This window comes from Spermophilus citellus (genome assembly GCF_964194105.1).
Source record: "Spermophilus citellus genome assembly, chromosome: 8".
Lineage (NCBI taxonomy): Eukaryota > Metazoa > Chordata > Mammalia > Rodentia > Sciuridae > Spermophilus > Spermophilus citellus.
In genome coordinates, this window is record NC_138189.1 from 39,258,033 (window position 1) to 39,275,694 (window position 17,662).

At 34.5% G+C, this 17,662-nt stretch overlaps 1 protein-coding gene across 9 annotated transcripts in view; it reads right to left on the reverse strand.

Moving 5' to 3' along the window:
• The window catches only part of FRYL (FRY like transcription coactivator), a 247,605-nt gene that overhangs the window by 84,826 nt on the left and 145,117 nt on the right, over positions 1-17,662 (reverse strand). For 6 of the 9 annotated variants that reach the window (XM_081303036.1, XM_081303041.1, XM_081303035.1 and 3 more), the window contains exons 12-19: positions 14,457-14,555; positions 13,323-13,424; positions 9,833-9,877; positions 6,723-6,826; positions 6,316-6,424; positions 4,535-4,621; positions 1,708-1,879; positions 920-1,052 (exon numbers count right to left, since the gene is read on the reverse strand). In XM_081303036.1, coding sequence (XP_081159162.1) covers positions 920-1,052; positions 1,708-1,879; positions 4,535-4,621; positions 6,316-6,424; positions 6,723-6,826; positions 9,833-9,877; positions 13,323-13,424; positions 14,457-14,555 — 851 coding nt within the window. The remainder of the gene's footprint in view (positions 1-919; positions 1,053-1,707; positions 1,880-4,534; positions 4,622-6,315; positions 6,425-6,722; positions 6,827-9,832; positions 9,878-13,322; positions 13,425-14,456; positions 14,556-17,662) is intronic. The other 3 variants (XM_081303038.1, XM_081303040.1, XM_081303039.1) reach the window with 1 other exon arrangement.

Genomic DNA, 17,662 nt, shown 5'->3' on the forward strand with positions numbered 1-17,662 from the left:
GAAGAAATAGCAGATAAGGGAATATTGATACTGCTGCCACTTCAGACACTACAAGAAAGTCAGAGGAATGGAATGCAAACTTACTGACTTACATGAGGAAAATGGTTCTGGTGACAAGAAGAAAGATATCTCAGAGAAGGGAATATAGACAAAAACTTCACATTACAGAAGCTCAGAGAAATTAGAATACAGCAGCATATAAAAACTGTATATTGCAACTAAAATGCACATTACATAAAATTTAAATACGTATATTTGTATCACAAAAGCACAATTATAGTTACATCAGACGTAATACAAATATTAGAACACATAAAAATCTCCCTTATAGAGAATATGCAAATGTTTTCTAGAAAACAAAAGAAGTTGCTGCCATAAAATACAGCCTCCTGAGGAGTAAGTCCCTAACAATACAGAAGACACTGGGATGACAAATAACTACACATGTGGGAATGGGGTACAATGAGTTTCTACAAGAAACTACTCAGACATTATTCCCCTATGTATACCCCCTGGTTCTAAGAGACAAAAATACCCAAGTTCTGGTTTTTGGAATTTCTCTGTCTTTTTTTGTGTTTTGTTTTTTTAATTGACTCTGGAAGTAAGAGCATTTGCTTCTGTCTTAATAACCTAATCATGCCCATACAACACACATCTGAATTTATTCACTGAATAAAATGTAAGGCCTTTAGTTGGTAACTACACTGGGACCCAGAGTGACTTTTGTTACTGCACTAATTGAACATTAAGTTAAAGAATAAAACTGACATGTGGAAGGAGTCACTGTATTCAAAAGTACAGCAGATGGCAACCTGGGAGAAGTCTAAAGAAAAAGTAAGGAAACAGGTAAGCAAGAATGAACCATCTGAACTTTTACGAAAAGTGAAATAGCAATGAAGGTAAATCATTTACTACGTACGTAATCATATCTTCAGGCTCCTTATTAGACATCTGCACACTAGTCATACACATTGGTCTTCCAACTTCTTTGTCCAAATGTCGGAGAATGCTATCTAATGCTTTTCTTACTTGAGGATAATAAACTGACATTCCTAGGATGAAAAAAAAAAAAACCTCATAGTTAGAATACATCAGAAATTATAAAAATAATTGTTAGTTTGGGTAATAAAAGCCAATTGATCTTAAGTTAAACCCAGGGCCTCATATATGCTAGGCAAGCACTCTACCACTGAGTCACATCCCCAGTCCTTTTCAAAATTTCATTTTGAGTCAGGGTCTCACTAAGTTGACCAGTCTGGCCTCAAACTTGCAATCCTCCATCTTTTATCGCTGGAGTAACTGGGATTACAGACATGTACCACCAAGCCTGACCTTATCAATCTTTAAATGACATGAACCTATTATGATCACAAAAAAGGAGTTTCAACTATAAAATATTCTTCTCCTGATCAGCTTTAGTATTTTGGAATAAGTGGAGGAATTGTACAAAAATTATGCAGAGTATACAAATTAACTAGAAGAAAGGATAAAATTGAGTGAGCCATATCCTGTGAGAAATTAGATCTAACAGGAAGACTCTCAACATGAAGACATATAAACATTATAAAAAATGTATTTATTTGATACTAATGTATATACTAAAATAACCATTTTTAGCAAATATATACTTTAGATTTGATCAGATAATTGTAGAAAGAATATTAAACAATGTTACAAAGTAATTTATTTCTTCCAGTTGACACTAACCTATGACTTTTGCCTCTTCATCTGTCAAAGTTTTATTAAGAAAAATTTTCTTCACACGAAGAGTATTTCCTGAGGGAAGAATAACTCCTGTTGTGGGCATGGGGGGTTCACCATCTTTCTGCTGCAAACTGTCGGCAATTACAAGGAAGACTCTGAGGCCTATGTTCATTCTCTTTAGGGGAAAAAAAGTTTCAAAAGGAAGAAATCAGTGCCATACATTATCTTCTTTCATGTGAGAAATATATTACCGAATAACACTAGGGGAGATGGCAGAAAGAAGACAGAAGGAAAAATAACCAGTCTAGGCACTAGAGTTTTGCTTTAGTATCAAATCCCCAAATCTCACCCATTCCCTTCTGGGTCAAGTGTCTCTCCTACCCTCCAAGTGTATTCCAAACCTCTTCCTTTTTCTTTTACCTTGACTTCTTCGGTCCATACTTTCCTCTTTCTAAGCAAATGACTTTTCTTTCAATTCACAAGAGTGAGAAAAAACAACTTTTCTCAACCTCTCTCCACAAACTGTACCAATCTACTCAGAATAGTACCTCTTATTCCTCCTCTTTGCTGTTGATACAGTGCAGGCGATGATGACCTTCCTACTTTTTGAAATCCTATATGCTTTTGTATTTTCTGGAACATTCCACCATCAACGATCTCTTCTCATTTTTTGCATCTTCGCCATTTCCCTCTCAACTGAACATACCCATCTAACTATATTCAGGTATGTTAATGCACCGGATATTTCCATACTGCTTCTCTGAAGCAATTCTCATTCATCAGTGACCAATGGGCCTTCTCTGGAACCCTACTGGACTTTGCAGTAGCACAGGTACCACTAAGTGCTCCTCCCCACCTGACACACTCCCTTCCTTTGCTATTTTGTACCATGGACTGGCCGTTTCATCACTACCTGTATGTCAGACTCCTAAGCTTCCTCCTTCTATCATTATGTATTTTCTCCCAAAGAAAGTTCTCGTACTCACAGATTCAAATACCACCCATCTCAGACCACCAACAAATCCCATGCCTTTCCTCCGAACTCAGACCCTCAGACCTTTGTGATCTCTCTTCTCAGGCATCCAAAAGATGCCCCAAACTTGATTGCTACTCAATATTCCACTTTTCAGTGAATAGCCTGCCAGCTCTGTCTGCATCCCTACCACTTCAGCCCAAGATGTAACTTGCTCCAAGCTAACACCAATGCTCTCTACGGCATGCTGCAAGCCTCCTCCCAGTGACTGGGCTAGGTAGAGTTCACTGGAATACAGGAAGAAAACCAAACTATCATTTATACATTTTTTTGTTGTCTAAATAAAATGAAAACATTAAGCTTCACTCATCATTAGACATGGTAGGGCAATGAAGCCCTCCCTTTACCTATCAGATGGTCAAGCTTCACTCAGTCGCAGGAGACCAATAGAAGAAGCAGAAAGTTCTACAGTATAGCAAGTTAACTGCAGTTGCTTCACCTGTACCTTCTTTCTACATATTGCAATTTGCAATTTGAATAAGAGAGTTAAGGGATAATTTTATGTGATTTTTAACTAAACCAGCTTTCACAAGCTTAAAAAGATTCCTAAATAGGGAATACAGATCAAATATAATCCTAATATAGTAAGCCTGAATGATAACAATAACCCTTAAAACAAACCAACAGAATTAAAACTTTTCCTAGTCCTAGTAAGAACTTTGGTGAGGAAAATATTTTACTTTCAGAAATCAACTTCAATGGAGAGAATATTTTTTAAAATGAATGTTCAAGAAAAAAATCTTCTGTTCTTTGACTTTTGTTGCTGGAAGCCACGTTAAATATGTTATCTACAAAAAACACTCCTATCTACCCAATTTAAGTATTAGCTTATTTTTAAAACCTACAAGTAAAAAACTTGAATAACTTTCAAATCCACTTGTTACCACATAAACATATATCTTAGAATTCAATTATGAGGACCAGCATAGTACTTTAAAATAAATAAGAACAAAGATAACACCTATTTTGTCTTTTTTTTTAAGTATTTTTTTTAGTTGTAGATGGACAAAATATCTTTACTTATTTATGTGGGGCTAAAGATTGAACCCAGTGTCTCACATGTGCGAGGCAAGTGCTCTACCACTGAGCTAAAGCCCCAGTCCTACTTTGCCTTTTTATATTTTCAAATGCAGCTTTTTATATTTTCAAATGTCATTAGGAAATTAGGTCATAAAATATTTTGAAACATAAAGACTCAAGCATAAAATCAGCAAAGGTAGGATATAATATTTACTACATATTATTACTATTTTTTATTGTAAGCTCCTTCTGGGTAAAAGGATTCTTGTCTTTCTGTAACACCTGGAATAGTGCCTGGAATATTTTAGGTGCTCAAAAAATGCTGAATGGCTGATATTTATTAATAAGCACCTTAAATAGAAATCATTCAAAGTAAAAGAAACCTAAGTTCATGTCAGAACTTCTAGAAGCCAGATGAGCTGCATATCTTGGAGAATTTAATCCCTCTGTTATTTCCTACAAGGCTTAACATGACCATTAAATCATTCGGCAGGGCTCAGAGAGGTGAAATAACTTGTTCTGAATCACAGTTGTAGTTACAAGTAGAACTAAGATTTAAACCTAAAAGTTTTGATTCCAGAAACTTTGCTCAAAGGAAATAAGTAAATAGTACAGGAAGGTATATTATTACCATGTATTATTATATATGGTAGTAATTGTATATGGTATATAATTATTATGTGGTATATATATTATATATGGTAGTAATTATATATGGCAATTATTATATATGGTATATAGAAGTATACATTATTAGTATATTATATATATTCTTACCTCTGGATTAATGGTGAAAGTTTTAGTAGATTTTCCAACACTGAGAAGATCAAATATTATTTCTTTCATTGCAAAATCCAAACGTTCCTATTAAAAAAAAAAAAACGTAACTTGCTAGTATATATTAAGTCCCATCTAAAAATTGTGCATATAATGGCAATGATACAGGTTTGTGCCTTAAAAAAATCCATACATTTAAACAGAAGAAAAATACATATGAATTAAGGTTAAAATATGACTTATCATTTATAATCTAAGTGAAAGAATTGGTAGAAGGATGATGAAAGGAAGTCCTAAGATGACAGGTGTACAGCAAGTCTTGAGGGCTGCAAGTCAAGGGTGAAAGGGCTCTGGCAAGGAGCTCTCCAAGGGAAAAAAAGATAAATCATCGGATTAACCAATGTTTGAGAGGAGTGTTACAGATCTACTGCTGTGCTGGGATGCGCACAATTCTAGAAACAAAGAAAAAGGCAACCTAATGACATTAGTTTTCTGAACATTAGATCTAAGACACTATTTGTTTTATCAGTTTTTTTGATACTCTTATCTAATTATCATTACTTCTCTGCTCTAATAAATTGAAATGTATTTGTTTAAATAGTCCTTAATTTCTTCACTGTAAAAAAAAAAAAGATTTCATTATAGATCATCTAAACTGTCATAGCTTCAGTGCTAAGAGAACATAATAATTTGTTCTAGAATGAGCATCTTTCTAAATTGAGGTAGTAATCTTACCCGTTTCTCCAGGGCTGATGTCCCAAAAAAGAATATGGCAAAAACCTTTGATTAGCTCACTCAACACACATTTAATCCCTTTCTAATAACCTCCTTTACGGCAGCAGCTAAAATTACATTTCAGAGAAAGCCTTACAAAAAAAGGCTTCAGTATGTGATGTAATCCTGCCAGGTGATGTACTAATGTGAGTCGGGGGTCATGAGGAAGAAAAAGTGCATGGGGGTGAAGAAGAGAGGAGGAATCAATTTTACCACTGGGGGATCATGGCATGATACTCATCCTCTATGGCAACTTCCTTTTTTTTTTTGGTACTAGTGATTGAACCCAGAGACGCTTAACCACTGAGCCACATCCCCAGCCCATTTTATTCTTTATTTTGAGACAGGATCTCACTAAGTTGTTTATGGACCATCTTGCTATGTTGCTGAGGCTGGCTTTGAATTTGTGATCCCCCTACCTTAGCTTCCAGAGTCACTGGAATTACAGGCATGCATGATCTCACCCAGAGTGACTTCCTTATTTAACAGTTTTTTGATTCTGGTAGGGGGAGCAGCTTCTGATAGTTCAATTCTACAGCTTCCAGTCATTCAAATAAGAACTTGTTTGAATCCTGCTAGTGACTCTGTGAGCTATGTGTCTTCCTTAAAAGGTCCCTGTGGGTTTAACTAGCTACTGTGGATTCTGTATCTGTACCTGAGAACCTGGGTGAAGACACATTATAAAAATAATTTTCAAAGAAATCTTTGAGGATACTCAGTGATAATTAGTGAATGGACTAACATATTAGACACTTATTAGACACTCTGCCTTTCCTAAATTGAAAATGCTTAAACTTGTGCATCTTTCTGTCGTTCTCGAAGTATTTAAACTAACGATTAAAACCTATTTTTGTCAACCTCCCTCAAAAAAATTAACATATTTTTCTTTTACTATTTAATAAGCAATCTTACCTTTCACCATTCAACATTAACCCATGTTTTGATGGCATGTTTTTAGATGTATAAAAAAATTTTTGAACTCCAATTTATGACAATAGATTACTCACTTGAGCAATGAACTGAATAATCTTCACAAATATGTTGAGAGGTGTGTCTCGAGGAACCACACTTCGGGAGCCTTTTGGAAAAAGTGCTGACACTATGCTCATGAGACGACTACAGGAAGAAAAGATTTCAACATAATGAAACCATGAAGTTAACAGCAAATTAGCAAAAAGGTCTTCCTATTCTTTATGTCAAGAGAACTTTTATTCCTTCCTCCAAATATTTAACTAAAATTCCGTTAGCGTGATTCTTTTTTAAACAAGATTTTCTTTTATTAATTCATTAATTTTGGTGCTGGGGATTAAACCAAGGGCCTTGTACATGCTAAGCATGTGTTGCTCTGCCACCAAGCAATGTCCCCCAGTCCTGACACTTTATCTTAAATATATTTTAAAACAAAGGTACTCACCTTTGAGTTACGGTGTTGCTTTCACATTTTATTCTAATTACATAAACCCACAACAATCTATACAAGGATTCCAGTGCAACTCGAGACATTTTAGGATCTTTATTCTGTTTAAAAACAAGACAGAATAAGAATACACTTATTAAAACACTTGCAACAACTAAGATCATATCTCTGTCAACAACTAAAAGCCTCCAACTCCGGTTACTAAACTCAATCTAAAAGATGTTTAAATATTTAGTAAGTGAAAGTAAACATGGCTCAAAACTAACCATAAAATAAGGTGCTTCTAAGCCCTTCTTTATACTCTCAAAATAAGATACCAAAATATAGAATTCTATCAATATTTTTAGGACTCCAAAGTTATACACACAAATTACTTAATAGTTCATACTACAACAGTCCAATTCTACAGCTTCCAGTCATTCAAATAAGAACTTGTTTGACATGACAGGAAGATTATTCATATTTAGAGTAATTCATTTGCAGCCCATATGCATTTAAAGTTTAAAAAACAAATGGTATTATAGTCATTTGCATATATGATATAATGTCAATTATTATTGAATGCATATTCTTATAAGAGAGACTATGTACCAGGGAGTTAAAAGCATGATTCTAAAATTAAAAACACCTGGAATCAAATCCAAATCCATCCTTGGGCACTGTTAAATCACTCTGTACCACAACTTCTTCATCTTTTAAATGGAGAAAATATTGCACCTATCTCATGGATTAAGAAAGTTAGTATCTATAAAGCACCAGGGACAGTACACAGTACCTGTTAGATGTTCACTAAGTGGTAGGTGTTACACCTCCAACTTTCATTTGGAAATCAGAACATTATTATTTAAATTATTATTATTGTTATTTGGAATCACAAAATTATTATTATTTCAGTCACAATTTGATCAGCAAACTGTTTCTTTCTAGGTGTTTTTAAAAGTACAATTCTTACATGACCACAGTCATGTAAAGAAATTTAATTGTGAATTTTAAAAATGTAGCTGATCACCTCCTTCATTAAGAGAAACTCTTTAAACATCTGTTAATTATTTGTAGAATTCATTCATCAAGATACTGTACATTTACATTTTTATAATCTGGTTGAGGTATTTCTTATTGCTAAAGATTATTTTATATACATCAACTAACGAAGAGTTTTTAAAAATACCTTTAGCCATTCTGTTTGATTTTCTTGAGATATACTACAATACATATCTATAATATATGATTAAAAGAAATGTGAAAAGATAACTGGGAGTATTTTCATAAAAGACTTACCTACTAGAAAACATAATTGCTTGTACATCTATATACATGATGATTTGATAAAATTAGAAATGGAAATCAATTACTCATCTGGTCAAGAGTCTCAAAGTAATCAACATTGATCTACCAGATCAATAATGATCCCAAATTTCAAATACACTTCCTCAAGTAGTTTTCTATTTGTTAAAAATGTAACTGAAGTGGCATATAACATATGCATGCTACTAATAAACAACCAATATACCAATATAATGCTTTTTATAATAATGCTTTTAACAGAACATAACTTTTTTCTATCATCTAAATCCCAGATATCAAATATCAAAATATGAGTTCAGCAAGGAGTTAAGAAGTTAGGGAAAGATGGGTAGGCAGAGTACAGAAGATGTTTGGGGCAGTGAATAAACTGTGTTTAATACTATCATGGTGGATACATGTCAAAGCCCACAGAATGTACTAGACCAACATTAAACTCTGAAGTAAAACTACCATCTTTGGGTGATAACATGCACTGGGGTAGGTTCATCAATGGTAACATCTGTACTCCTCTGCTGAGGGATATTGATAATGGGGGAGGGAATACAACTGTGGAAGAGGAAAAATATGGGAAATTTCTGTTCTTTCCTTTTGATCTTGCTGTGAACCTAAAACTTCTCTAGAAATATTTTTTTAAAAAACTAGTTCAACTAGTTTTTATATATATGCCAAGTTAAACTTACATTAAATTATATTTCTAAAATGTCAAGGAAAATTATATATTAAAAATATTTGTCCTAATTAATGTAAATGAGAATTTAATAATGTGCTCATATAAAAGATTAAATATAAACATACTTCAACTATTTGAACTGATAAAATATCTGGCACAAAAAAAATTGAGTTTCAGACTTTCCAAGATGGACTACAAAGTTAACACCATCACAATATGCAAAAAGCAAGATGATAAGTGACTAAAAAAAAGCAATTATTAATGATTTTCAATTGCCACAATGTGTTATATATGTTCAAATAAAAAAAGAATCCTAAATTGATCTGAACCTTACATGAGGAGATGAAATTTCCTAGTCACAATTTTGGTGTAACTTGAATAATCAGATTTTCACATAAATAAAAGCCAAATAACATTAACATACAACAAAGTTTTGATAAGTCAGTTAAATATGACCTTTGTGGGAATCATTTAATGTTTCTTCCCTTTTTTCTACTCTGGACTTAAAAATAATTTGTTAAAAACTCAAACCCGGGCTGGGGCTAGGGCTCAGTAGTAGAGTGCTTGCCTAGCATGTGTGAGGCACTGGGTTCAATCCTCAGCATCACATAAAAATAAATAAAATAAAGGTATTGTGTCCTACAACTAAAAAATAAATTTTAAATAAATTAATTAATTAAATAGAGATACTGTGTCCATCTACAACTAAAAATATGTTTTAAGAAACCTCAAACCCATATGATAAAAGTTTTTAAAAAATTCATTCATCAAGATCACATTTAAAATCTAAGCTACTATCTCCTTAATTGCAATGGAAAATGATCATCTAACACTTACTTTGATTTATAACAGTTATGTAATATGAATTAAACAATATTTTTAAGCAGTAAAGTTTGGTGCAGAATCAGCATTCAGTATCATTTCTTTCTCTTAAATCCACCTTCTTGGGGCTACATTAATCATAAACCTCTGAAGAATGCCCTGCTGTGGGCCACCCTTTCTTTAACATTAACAGAAGCAGGTTTGAACAAATACATTAGACATGCAATGCAACAATGGGTAAAGGAAAAACAAATGCCACACTTAAAGAAAATAAAGCAATATTTTACTTTGTAACATCAACACAACTCACCTGCAGTGTTTCTATTTGTTTTCTGATACTGTTGTTAGATGGCATCTAAATAAAGCAATGTGAGACAGCAAACATAAACATGAGATGCAGCACATGCATGTTAGATGAAAATAAGCACAAAACAAGACGGCTCTTCACCAAGGTCTCTATTTAGAAGAAATTTGAAACTTTCAAGATGGTGGCCAGATACTCTAAGGGGAAAAGAATCTACAATTTGGGCATCATGGGATATATACCTACAACACTCAAACTAACAGCAAACAGTTAAAATTTTAACTGCCTAATTTTTCCTCTAAAAACACTACTAGTGAGTTCAAACAACTTCAATTTTTTTTAAAGAAAATAAGTATCGATTATTTTTAACTGTGATCTACTCCTATTATTCCTCTATCTCCCTTAATAATTCTTCAAAAACTTGAAAATCACTTTTCACTTAAGCACCTAAACTGATAAAATAGATATAGAAAGCTACCAAATACTCTTTGGGACATAAATAAGAAATATAACTCTTTAGGGAAAATTAAATAATACTCTTTTACATATTATTTCTGGGAATACAGGAATCAAGCCCATTTTTCATGGTCACCAGCTAAAAAAAAATTGGTATAGTAATATCTTAAAAGTGCCTTGAAAATTCACCATATTTATTTTTATGATTCTAGAGATAATGCCTTTTTAAAATCCCAGAATTATAGCCAAAAGATTTTCTTAAAATATTCAGTACAGCAACACTCCTCATAGTACATTTGCAGGTAATATGGTGGACCAGAGACAGCAGAAATTATATAACGATAGGCAAATCTGGATGCAAAGCTCTATCATTTACTGGCTTCCTAAACATGGGTTACATATATTCTATTCAGTGAAAATTAAATAAGATAATGAATCTAGCATCCAGTAAACATTAACAAAAATTAGTCCTAATAAATGAGTCTAATCAGTGAAACACTGTTGTAGATGTTTTTTAAATCAAGAGATTATTTGAATCAAATAAAATAATTGATCACCTTTATCAATTTAGGTAAGGCCTTCATTCTGGATCAATTTTTCCAATATAGAAACAAAATAAATTATAACTGTTATAACTGACAACTACCATAATTTTTCCTTGAATGCTTGAAACTTCTTACTTCAACTATGCAAACAGCCACATTACTGAAAACTTAATAGACAGAAGCCAAGTCATAAAATTTCTGCTGAATAGAGCCTTAATGTAAGCTAAGGGTTAATGGCCAAGACAATTATATTCCAAATATTCATGCTAAGTGGCTCTTATCTCCTTTAGTCTGGCAGATTGCTATCATGCCATTAATGAAAATGGACAATATGCCAGAAATATTTAACAGGAGATAAGGATTCAAAGAAAACAGAGCAATTTAAATGAAAGCCTTAAGACAAAAAAAAAAAAAAAAAAAAAGTTAAGGTACCGCGAAAGTATTGCATATATGTTAGGTGGAAATGTGTATATATATTAAAAAAAATTCCAACAGCAACAGAAAAGTATGAATTGTCATGAAACAAAGCAACCTTCCAGAAACACTTAAATGCATGTCTTAAAAATATTTTTTTAAGTATGAAAACTTATACTACCCAGAAAATGATCCATTACCTTTAGTACCTATATCTGTAGGAATTATCAAAATAAGGACAGAAACAAATATGATGCAATTCATTAAATAAAATTTCTTTCCTTGTTGCAAGACATAAAGAATTAAATCAGCTTCACTGATTCGGTTCTGATAATTTTCGCAAGTAAAGCAAAGAAGGTATATCAATTCTTATCCAAATATGAATAATAGCAAAATACATCTAGAAGGAGACAAAAGTATTTTTCAAAGACATATATTTAGTATGCCTTACTAAGAAATCAAAGCAGTTTTGAAAATGATACATAAAATTATGAAATCAATATACAGGATTATACCCAGTGAATCTTTCCAGAAGTATGAAAACAGCAGTCCTAGTTCATGAGTTGTCTGGCCAGAGAGAGGTCATTTAATCTACCTATGCCTCACTTTCACTATTAAAGATTTTTAGTCTCAAGTCAAACTTAGAGGAATAACAAGAAAGGAAATGTCATGTCTGCAAAGCTTTTCAGCAAATATTCACAGTCTTATCTAACTGTCTATGAAAGGAGTATCCACACTGAGCATTCACATAACATAAGGTGAGTATTCCCTCCTCGGTGTCAGATATTAACTATATTCCTATCCAAAGAAGAAAACAGGGTCCTGCTAGCAAAGCAGGAAAGAAGAAAGTCCTATCTCTTACAGATATTGTCAACACTAAGGGAGACTGAACCTGGATACGTCAAATAGTGTTGGCAGCAAGAATTCCTTCATTCAAATCACAATTATTTTAGGAGCTTTTACAGCACGTGGATCCAATAGCCCACTTAAAATCTGACCAGTTATACTTAAATTAAATGCACTTTTTGTGATATGAAAAGAGCTTTGATAATAAAATATTATTCAGACTTGAGCCAACATTTCTGAAATTTTCTCAAAACAGAAGAAAAGCCAGGTGCATTGAAGTACACCTGTAATCCCAATGATTCAGGAGGCTGAGGCAGGAGGAGTGCATGTTTGAGTTCAGCCTCAGCAACTTAGCAATGCCCTAAACTACTTGATAAGACCCTGTCTAAAAAATAAAATATGTCCGGGCACAGTGGCACATGTCTATAATCCCAGCAGCTCAGGAGGCTGAGACAGGAGGATCTCGAGTTGAAAACCACTCCGAGCAATGGTGAAGGCACTAAGCAACTCGGTGAGACCCTGTCTCTAATAAAATACAAAATAGAGCTGGGGATGTGGCTCAGTAGTCAAGTGCCCAAGTGCCCGTGAGTTTAATCTCCAGTACAAAAATAAATAAATAAATAAAGGGCTGGGGATGTAGCTCGGTGGATAAAGCACCTCTGGGTTCAATTCCCAGTACCAAATAAATAAGTGAACAAACAAACAAAAGACAAAATAAATATATGGAAGGTTTTATGATATTAAGTAACACTTGCATAATTTTCCCCCCAGTAGTAGCGATCAAACCCATGGATATTCAACTACTGAGTTACATTCCCATCCCTTTCTGTTTTTAATTTTGAAACAGGGTCTGGCTAGGTTGAATTGTGATTACAGGTGTGCATCATCTCATCTGGCAATCTCTTGTAATTCTCAAGAAATTTATTTATTAACCAATATTGCTAGATCTAATATAGTATAAATGATGATCCACGAAAATACACAGTTTTGTCTTAAGTCAAACTACATTTTCCATCAAAAGTTCATGCACTTCTATATGTGATTCCCTAAAGGAGAACTAACTGTGGCAAAGTATTATTCAAATGCACCAACAAAAAATTAAGGTTTTGTCTATCTACAACTAAAAAACCATTTTTTTAGAAAAGGAAGTTTTGTTATATATTGTTCAATGTATTTGTGGAAATGAATACATCTTATTCTGTAATTCACAGGTGAGAAATGTAATTACATCTTACCTTTAAATGTGACAAACAGTTCTGTAGGAAAATATGCCAGTTATTTAAAAAAAACTGTTTCTGACTGACACATAAAAGGCAGGTAATTAGTGGATATAAAGCCTATAGGAGATAGGAAAAGAGAAAATTAACATTTTTCGTGAAAAAAATTATGACTTATAAATGATTATTTAATTTATTCTTATGAACAAACAAGGAAACTAAAATAACTTACTATGTTGTTTTCCCATTTGTAATAATATAATTTCATAGAATAATGTCACAAAGAATGATAAAGGATACATTTTCTGTAAGAACAATTTTTTTTGTGTGTTGAAAGTTTTTATTAGTACATTATAGTTATACATAATAGTGGAAAGAAAACATTTTGAACTACCATCTCCCACAGTTAGAACATGCTCATGTTTCTCCTTGGACCCTTTTGTCCATTGTCCAATATGGTGGTTATGAACACAGGTCCTAGGATCAAAGAAGAGACTGGCATTCAAGTTCTGGCTTTCTATTTGCCAAGCCTATGGCTACATTAAGCACTAAACATGTAAAGTAGGAGATGATAATCACAAATGTCCTACACTGCCATGAGGCTCTAAGAAAGATAACGCAAGGGACTTAGCTCAAGGCCTGGCACAATCAATGCTTATTATTGCTAGATCTCTAGTTTAGATAGTCAAGTATTTGCCCAGTTTTCAAACTTTCTCCAAGCTACAGAAAAGTAACATGGAATGAAGGGTTAAATGGAAAAAATGCTTTCAATCTCAGAATAGAAGAGATATTGTTAGAGAATGTCTCCTTTAAAAAAAAATCAAACACTTTGGAATACATGTATTATAATGCAAAGTAAAGGAATTTATGGTTAAATATAGGACTATATTTGATCTCTCCCATAATATGAAATTTATAAGACCTGTCAAGATATGTAAATTCCTAAGAGGAAGTCTGAATAACCTATCAGAGGCAGAGATAATAGCATAAATTAAGAATAGAAAATACATATGTAAAAACTCTCCCTAGTGTTGTACTTCAGGATTTTTAGAATTTCAGATTTTATAATTCTCCTTAATCTTTCCTGAATTCATAAATCAAATGCTAGAACTCCCAATTAAATATGTAAAGCTTTACAATATTTCTAAATACCAAAGAATGCTTCTTTCTGGAGCTCAGTTCAAAAGTAGTCTGATAAAGCATCTCCACGAAATTTTTCAAACAGGGGACATTCACTTCATTTTTAACAGCCTAGGTAGAGAGGTAATGCAAACAGAAAAGAAAATGGTTACAAACATTAAACTACACGAAGATTATAAGAACTTTCTGTAAAGTTTGAAAGTAGTTAATAATTCACTGAGATCTGTACTGAGGTATTATAATATGCCAGATGACCAAGTGTTAAGTAAATAAGATAAACCTGGGCCCTGCCCTGTGCCAACAAGGGGAGAATACAGACAAGCAAACAGGTGGTGAGCATATGGGCTAAAAGGCCCTGGGAGAGCCGAGGCACTGGAGCGCTCAAAGGGGCCCCACCAGACTAACTCCACAGGGAAGCAGCCTCTATACTGAGGCCAGAGAGTCTTACCTGCCACATTACATCAGCCTCCGATGTGACCTTTCTGGCTTCAGCTCCCCCTGCTCTGTCCCTGTGCACTGGGATCAGCTGCACTAGCTTCCAGGTGTCCCTGGAACTCCTCAAAGTGTGATCTTGCCTCAGGAAGCCCACACTTGTTCCTTCTGTCTGAGATGTTCTTCCCCCAGATACAGGGAGGCTTTCTTCCTCATTCCTTTCGTTTTGGCTCAACCATCACCATCTCTTTCAAGGTTGGTAGGCTTTCCTAATCATGCTCCTTAAAATTTCAACTCCCCTGTGCCGGTGGCAATCTTCCCCCTGTAGTCCTACGCGCCTTACAGTACTTCATAGACCTTGCCATAGTCTGCATACTACATGTTTTAGATCCTCGTTTACTTTCTGTTTCCTATGCTGGGACTAAGCTCCATAATAGGAGAGAACCTTTCCTATCTTGTTCTTTGTTGTGTTCCCTGGATATAGAGGAGGTTCTGACACCCATAAAAAACTCAATACATATGCATGAATAAACAGAGGCCAGCTAGGCAGAGGATCTAGCAGAATTTACTAGACAGGCAAATGTTCTAGGCAGAAGAAACTGTCAAAGGTGCCTGGTATTATGGACTTAATCATATCTCCACAAAATTCCTATGTTGAAGCCCATACCTCACATACTTCAGAATGTGCCCTTATTTGGAAAAAGGTCATTGAAGATCTCATTAACTAAATTAGGATTAGAGTGGCCCCAATCCAACATGACTACAGAGTCCTTTAAAAAGGGGAACAAAAGGACAAGCCCACAAGAAAAAGAATCATGTAAAAACGAAAGCAGAGATAGGGTATTACCCCTACAAGCCAAGGAACACCAATGACATTCAGCAAACCACAAGAAGCTGGGCAAGGGACTCAGGACAAATTCTTCCTTGAAGCCCTCAAAAGGAACCAAGCTGATGATACTCTCAGATCTGAGACTTCTAGCCTCCATTGCTACAAAACAACTGTTGGGTAGCTTTGTTGTTATGCTACCTAGTCGGTGGTATGTAATCGTGGCAGCACTAGTGAACTGATAAACCCGGCATATGGCATAAAAGAATCAGGCAGCACAGGGAGAGCGGACCACTGTCCAGAGGTTTTCTTCCTACAACCTGCGCCTTTTGGTGAATTCACCTTAAAAACTAAAACTCAATCTCACTTAGATTCCTGGAAAAAAAAGGATTCTCAGACAAAGGGGGATGTGCAAACAACAATTTGGATTGGATAAGTAGAAAAAACATCTATGGAAACAACAACAACAAAAAAGGAAGTATATTTACTAATGACGATACAGGAGAACTGACATGGCTTCATAAACAGTAGTCATTTTCTTTTTAATAAATGGGTCTAAGTTTTTTCTCAGCAAGAGAAACAATAAGAGAGGTAAATAGGGAGCCTACATCCTGGGAACAAATTTTTACTCCTCACACTTCAGATAGAGCCCTAATATCCAGAGTATACAAAGAACTCAAAAAATTAGACAATAAGATAACAAATAACCCAATCAACAAATGGGCCAAGGACCTGAACAGACACTTCTCAAAGGAGGATATACAATCAATCAACAAGTACATGAAAAAATGCTCACCATCTCTAGCAGTCAGAGAAATGCAAATCAAAACCACCCTAAGATACCATCTCACTCCAGTAAGATTGGCAGCCACTATGAAGTCAAACAACAAGTGCTGGCGAGGATGTGGAGAAAAGGGTACACTTGTACATTGTTGGTGGGACTGCAAATTGGTGTGGCCAATTTGGAAAGCAGTATGGAGATTCCTGGGAAAGCTGGGAATGGAACCACCATTTGACCCTGCTATTGCCCTTCTTGGACTATTCCCTGAAGACCTTAAAAGAGCACGCTACAGGGATACTGCCACATCGATGTTCATAGCAGCACAATTCACAATAGCTAGACTGTGGAACCAACCCAGATGCCCTTCAATAGATGAATGGATAAAAAAAAATGTGGCATCTATACACAATGGAGTACTATGCAGCAATAAAAAATGACAAAATCATAGAATTTGCAGGGAAATGGATGGCACTAGAGCAGATTATGCTTAGTGAAGCTAGCCAATCCTTAATAAACAAATACCAAATGTCTTCTTTGATATAATGAGAGCAACTATGAACAGAGTAGGGAGGAAGAGCAGGAAGAAAAGATTAACTTTAAACAGAGACATGAGATGGGAGGGAAAGGGAGAGAAAAGGGAAATTGCATGGAAATGAAGGGAGACCCTCATTGCTATACAAAATTACATATAAGAGGTTGTGAGGGGAATGGGAAAATTAACAAGGAGAGAAATGAATTACAGTAGATGGGGTAGAGAGAGAAGATGGGAGGGAAGGGGAGGGGGGATAGTAGGGGATGGGAAAGGTAGCAGAATACAACAGTCACTAATATGGCAGTATGTAAAAATGTGGATGTGTAACCGACGTGATTCTGCAATCTGCATTTGGGGTAAAATTGGGGGTTCATAACCCACTTCAATCTAATGTATGAAATATGATATGTCAAGAGCTTTGTAATGTTGTGAACAACCAATAAAAAAAAGAAAAAAAAAGAAGAGAGTGACATAATTAAAGGAGTTTTTACAAGTAAAATAAATAAATAAATAAATAAATGGGTCTAATGTATCTAAAACTGGGGTGAGAGAGTGAGGGGACTCACTCAAACCATTGTAAACCTCTAAACAAACCTTCAGGACTTGTTATTCCCCACTTTTTAAAAAAGAAACTTTAAATATTTAAG